This window comes from Lethenteron reissneri, unplaced genomic scaffold (genome assembly GCF_015708825.2).
Source record: "Lethenteron reissneri isolate LAM-NWPU_2019-01 unplaced genomic scaffold, ASM1570882v1 scaffold_654, whole genome shotgun sequence".
Classification (NCBI taxonomy): domain Eukaryota; kingdom Metazoa; phylum Chordata; class Hyperoartia; order Petromyzontiformes; family Petromyzontidae; genus Lethenteron; species Lethenteron reissneri.
In genome coordinates this window covers 4810-11096 of record NW_026892176.1, presented here as the reverse complement: position 1 = coordinate 11096, position 6287 = coordinate 4810, and the positions used below count along the sequence as shown (strand labels likewise).

Genomic DNA, 6287 nt, shown 5'->3' with positions numbered 1-6287 from the left:
TTAGTGGCAGTGTTGAGTCTATGGTGCAGTGTTGAGTCTATGGTGCAGTGTGAGTCTATGGTGCAGTGTTGAGTCTATGGTGCAGTGTTGAGTCTATGGTGCAGTGTTGAGTCTATGGTGCAGTGTTGAGTCTATGGTGCAGTGTTGAGTCTATGGTGCAGTGTTGAGTCTATGGTGCAGTGTTGAGTCTATGGTGCAGGTTGAGTCTTGAGTCTATGGGCAGTGTTGAGTCTATGGTGCAGTGTTGAGTCTATGGGCAGTGTTGAGTCTATGGTGCAGTGTTGACGTCTGATGTCTATGGCAGTGTTGAGTTCTATGGTGCAGTGTGAGTCTATGGGCAGTGTTGAGTCTATGGTGCAGTGTTGAGTCTATGGGGTATGGCAGTGTTGAGTCTATGGTGCATGTTGAGTCTATGGGCAGTGTTGAGTCTATGGTGCAGTGTTGAGTATATGGTGGCAGTGTTGAGTCTATGGGCAGGTGAGTCTATGGTGCAGTGTTGAGTCTATGGTGCAGTGTTGAGTCTATGGTGCAGTGTTGAGTCTATGGTGCCGTGTTGAGTCTATGGGCAGTGTTGGTCTATGGTGCAGTGTTGAGTCTATGGTGCATGTGTTGAGTCTATGGGCAGTGTGAGTCTATGGTGCAGTGTTGAGTCTATGGGCAGTGTTGAGTCTATGGTGCAGTGTTGAGTCTATGGTGCAGTGTTGAGTCTATGTGCAGTGTTGAGTCTAGGTGCAGTGCTTGAGTCTATGGTGCAGTGTTGAGTCTATGGTGCAGTGCTTGAGTCTATGGTGCAGTGTTGAGTCTATGGTGCATTGTTGAGTCTATGGTTGCAGTGTTGAGTCTATGGTGCAGTGTTGAGTCTATGGTGCAGTGTTGAGTCTATGGGCAGTGTTGAGTCTATGGTGCAGTGTTGAGTCTATGGTGCAGTGTTGAGTCTATGGTGCAGTGTTGAGTCTATGGTGCAGTGTTGAGTCATGGTGCAGTGTTGAGTCTATGGGCAGTGTTGAGGTCTATGGGTGCAGTGTTGAGTCTATGGTGCAGGTTGAGTCTATGGTGCAGTGTTGAGTCTATGGTGCAGTGTTGAGTCTATGGGCAGTGTTGAGTCTACTGGTGCCGTGTTGGTCTATGGTGCAGTGTTGCAGTCTATGGTGCAGTGTTGAGTCTATGGGCAGTGTTGAGTCTATGGTGCAGTGTTGAGTCTATGGGCAGTGTTGAGTCTATGGTGCAGTGTTGAGTCTATGGTGCAGTGTTGAGTCTATGGTGCAGTGTTGAGTCTATGGGCAGTGTTGAGTCTATGGGCAGTGTTGAGGTCTATTGTGCAGTGTTGAGTCTATGGTGCAGTGTTGAGTCTATGGGCAGTACTGAGTCTATGGTGCAGGTGTGAGTCTATGGTGCAGTGCTTGAGTCTATGGTGCAGTGTTGAGTCTATGGTGCAGTGTTGAGTCTATGGTGCAGTGTTGAGTCTATGGTGCAGTGTTGAGTCTATGGTGTAGTGTTGAGGTCTATGGTGCAGTGTTGAGTCTATGGTGCAGTGTTGAGTCTATGGTGCAGTGTTGAGTCTATGGTGCAGTGTTGAGTCTATGGTGCAGTGTTGAGTCTATGGTGCAGTGTTGAGTCTATGGTGCAGTGTTGAGTCTATGGGTGCAGTGTTGAGTCTATGGGCAGTGTTGAGTCTATGGTGCAGTGTTGAGTCTATGGGCAGTGTTGAGTCTATGGTGCAGTGTTGAGTCTATGGGCAGTGTTGAGTCTATGGTGCAGTGTTGAGTCTATGGGCAGTGTTGAGTCTATGGTGCAGTGTTGAGTCTATGGTGCAGTGTTGAGTCTATGGGCAGTGTTGAGTCTATGGTGCAGTGTTGAGTCTATGGGCAGTGTTGAGTCTATGGTGCAGTGTGAGTCTATGGTGCAGTGTTGAGTCTATGGTGCAGTGTTGAGTCTATGGGCAGTGTTGAGTCTATGGTGCAGTGTTGAGTCTATGGTGCAGTGTTGAGTCTATGGTGCAGTGTTGAGTCTAAGGTGCAGTGTTGAGTCGATGGACAGTGTTGAGTCTATGGGCAGTGTTGAGTCTATGGTGCAGTGTTGAGTCTATGGTGCAGTGTTGAGTCTATGGGCAGTGTTGAGTCTATGGGCAGTGTTGAGTCTATGGTGCAGTGTTGAGTCTATGGGCAGTGTTGAGTCTAAGGTGTGGTGCAGTGCTGAGTCTATGGTGTAGTGTTGAGTCTATGGTGCAGTGTTGAGTCTAATGGTGCAGTGTTTAATTTGTGTTATTCTTGGATAGGAAAAATCGATCGTCTTTGTTTGTATTTCCCCATCATCAGTTGCCTAACTGCTGTTGACACTGAATCGATTGTTGTCTCTTCCTGCATTTTTCATCGTATTCGTTTTTTTTTAGCTTGGCTATTTCTATTATTCCCTTCTGAGCTTCTTTGCAGTACTCTGTCAGCTTCTTCAGCTCGCCTTGTCTCTCATCCGGGTCGTCGAGCGCGATCAGCCTGCCGAGGCCAGAGACGGTGTTCATGAGGTACTTGTTCGAGACGTCTACGTAGACCGTCGCCATCATGTTCACTTTGTCGGCGACTGCGTACGTCTGCATCAGCGGGGCCGAGATCATTTCTCTTAGAAATGAAAGAACCAAATCACTGTCTTCACTTTTGGTGTCCACATTGCAATTGTCAACCAAATAGTCAATATGTTGTTTCAAATTAACCTCAGTTAAATTAGAAATAATTTAAAAAAACTGGACCAGTTTTGTCCACTGTTCCTGAATCTGGCTAATTGCTTCTAATCCTTTTGCAAGTATTTCCTTTGTAGTTTCGAAATCAATCTTTTCCATCTTGTGTTTACCTATATCCTCAATGATGCGGAATACTTCCTCATTGTTTTTGATCATCTTCTCATGGGCATGTGTCTTCCATGTTTGGGTCATTTGCAGAAGTTTCTCAGAATATTCCAATTGCAATCGCCCGCTTTTTGACCCATTAGAATGTTCAGAATTAGGCAGAGTTTGTTCTGGCGTGCCAGCGGAAGTCTTCGCTTCCTCTTTGCTTTCGTAAAATTCTGTTGCCATCTTTGCGAGATTCTGCATCTGCATTGGGTCCAGCGGTTTTTTATCGTCAACCATTTCTGAACACAGCTGTATGCCGAGATTGCATATTTCAATCGCCCTTTGCTTTGGATCGCAATCTTTTTCTGCATGCAGCGCCACTACAATCTTATCAAGTTCCCGTTTTATGTATTCGCACGAGCATTGCGGATTCTGGTTACCTTCTGACTCACTATTTTCAACACTAACTAGCTTATTTATCAATTTGTAGAGAAAATCAGCTTTAGTGTAAACACTGCCCTCATAATACCTGTTATCGCAGTGAGGTGTGGATTGACTACCTGTGGCATTCGTTTCAGATTGAGGACCATTATATACTGTGCTCATGATCTGATTATAGCTACCTTTAACTCCGTCAATTAAGGCATCTGTCAAATCCTTGATATTCCATCCACTTGGCAAGTTCTTTATTGCATCCTTGTGAAACTGCATGGCTTCATGAAACTCTTTCTGCAATGCCCCCATGGACTCTTCAATTATCTTCTTTTCATCGTGCACTGCTTTGTCTTTCATATTGAGTATCTCCAAGGCCTGCGTAGAAAGAGTAACGTCCTTCTCATATTTGCCTTTCGAGGCACAGCATGCTTCCATCAGCTCCGAAGTGAGATCTCTAAGAGACGTGAATAGCTCTTCCGCATGTTTAGCCTGATCCAAGCAGCTTTTTGTGATGTCTTCAAGCTTTCGGAGTTGAATAGGCATAAACAACTTGATCAATTTTGCATCATTGTTTAAGATTTTGACTACGTTTGTGAGCGTCGTCGGGAGCATGGCTGAAAATTGTTTAATTTTATCCATGCTCGTGTGCCCAACATTGAACACATTACGCGCAGAATTAGCAACCTGCATGAGGCTGGCCCGGAATGACTTGGGGTATTTGATATGCTTGTAGCCACCTTTGGGGGCATTTTGATCTATTGCAAAGTCATGGTTGCTTGATACCACCATGAGCTGGCCGAATAAAGCAATTGTCATCGGTGCTGGGGAAAGGTAGTCTTCCCAGCTTGCATTCGATGCCAGCGTCATTTCCAGCTGTTGTCGATAGGGATCATTACTTAGAGATGAATCATCCACAGTTTTGCATGCCATGTTTTCTTTCTGGAAAGACAACAACAATCCATTGACCATCAATGAGTAACAACTGCCATTATATTTCGATTTAAAGCTTTCGTGACTGCAGGGATTCATCTTCTTGGTTCTTTCGGTAAAGTCACGTAGAAGGGAAGTAATAAATGGATAAGGCAGCAAGTGCAGCAGCAGCAGCAAGTGCAGCAGCAGCAGCAAGTGCAGCAGCAGCAGCAAGTGCAGCAGCAGCAGCAAGTGCAGCAGCAGCAGCAAGTGCAGCAGCAGCAGCAAGTGCAGCAGCAGCAGCAACTGCAGCAGCAGCAGCAACTGCAGCAGCAGCAGCAACTGCAGCAGCAGCAGTAACTGCAGCTCCCTTTGATGCTGTTAATCCTGCATAATGCACATGCATATGCAGTACTAATCACATTCCTGCATTTCCCATAAATATGCTAAATTCCTGTTGATATGCAAATTCCTTTGTCAATGCGCCCAGCTTATATATATGCTCCAAGCCCGTGTGCTGTTTCATTCAGACTCTGTCGCCTCGACGGACCTGGTTTTCACCTGAGGACGGCTGCTTGCGTTGTGGCCGAAACGTCGTGAGAATTGTTTTATTATGTTTTATTTTTATTATTTTATTACTTCCCTTCTACGTGACTTTACCGAAAGAACCAAGAAGAACTGCCATTATATGGGGACCCTGATGCCTGCTGTATATTTGGAGTTGGCATGTTCTCCCTGTGGTCGCGTGGGTTTTTCTCTGGGTCCTCCGGTTTTTCCCTCCACATTGAGAATCAACATCATGCATTTAGAGCATTTGGCTGCTATAAATGTCCACACAATGATAAGCCACTTTGTTGAGCTATCATTTGTGGCCAAGTTGTTTTTGAAAAGAGCTGTACAGCTCAGTGGGACTTACCTGGTAAAATAAAAAGAGTTCTTAGTTGGCCGATACCAGCTTACTGTATAGAGGATGGTAGAGCTTTGGCAATTGTTGGCACCGGCTCACTGCTTGGTTTACTGCCCTTGGCCACGATCGCCTGCCATCCCTCGCGCCTCTGAGTCCGGTTCTATCTCTACGGGAGCCAGCAGAATACCGCGTGCGCTCTTTACAAGTGTAGAGGTATTACGTAACGGATTGTAGCAAGCTGTTACGTTGGGGTGTCTACATCAACGTCCGTTACATTGGGGTGTCTACATCAACGTCCGCATACAGCCCTGCCCCTCGGGGGGGCAGTTGGGTATATAAGGCGGTGCGCGAGAGAGCTCGAGGCAGTCGTTGGAGCAGAAGAGCCAGTGAAGACTGAAGACCAGCTCGCTCATCACTCACTCACTCCCTCAGTCACTCACTCACACACTTAGTCGCTCACCACTCACTCACTCAGTCGCTTACCACTCACTCAGTCACTCACTCACTCAGTCACTCACTAACTCAGTCGCTCAGTCACTCAGTCACTCACCTACTAAGAGTATCAGCTAGCTAGCCTTGGGACTACCCTGACTCGCTACTCTGATAAGAGCCGAGCAGGGCAAGCCAGGGGTGACCTCAGAGCAGCGAGGTCTGTGTCCTTGTGAGGGCCAGGCTCGTGCGGCTGAGGGTCGGATCTGAGCCGAAGCTGGGCCAGGTGAGTTAGCCTCTATAGGATGGTCTGGGTTAGAGGGGTGAGGGTCGGATCTGAGCCGAAGCTGGGCCAGGTGAGTTAGCCTCCTCTATAGGATGGTCTGGGTTAGAGGGGTGTAGGAGCTAACGGGGAAACGTTAGCTGAGGGACACTGCCTCGGATAGACCGGGTGAAGGGGCCGTTACCCCTTCAAGTGTTAGGGTGCACTACGTACTGTATAGTAGCAATTGTTAATAAACACGTGTTGCCTCCGTCAACGTCTCCTGCGCTACTTACGCTCACTACACAAGGTTGAAATATATATTCCAAGGTGGTTGCAGTTATTCAAGTTATTTTGGTTGTACAGGAGCTTCAGTTGTGGTTGTAAAAGAGTTACCAGAGCATGTTTCGATGTAAAGCTTTCGTGACTGCATGGATTGATATTCTTGGTTCTTTTGGTAAAGTCACGTAGAAGGGAAATAATAAAATAATAAAAATTAAACATTATAAGATGTTTTACTTTTA

General features: G+C 46.5%; 1 protein-coding gene across 1 annotated transcript; it reads right to left on the bottom strand.

The window, feature by feature from the left end:
• Positions 1–1966: 1966 nt before the first annotated feature.
• On the bottom strand, positions 1967–4190 carry LOC133340039 (uncharacterized). Its single transcript, XM_061548127.1, has one exon. It carries the CDS (start codon positions 4184–4186, stop codon positions 2726–2728), a length of 1461 nt encoding a protein of 486 aa, XP_061404111.1. The 5' UTR covers positions 4187–4190; the 3' UTR covers positions 1967–2725.
• Positions 4191–6287: the final 2097 nt, after the last annotated feature.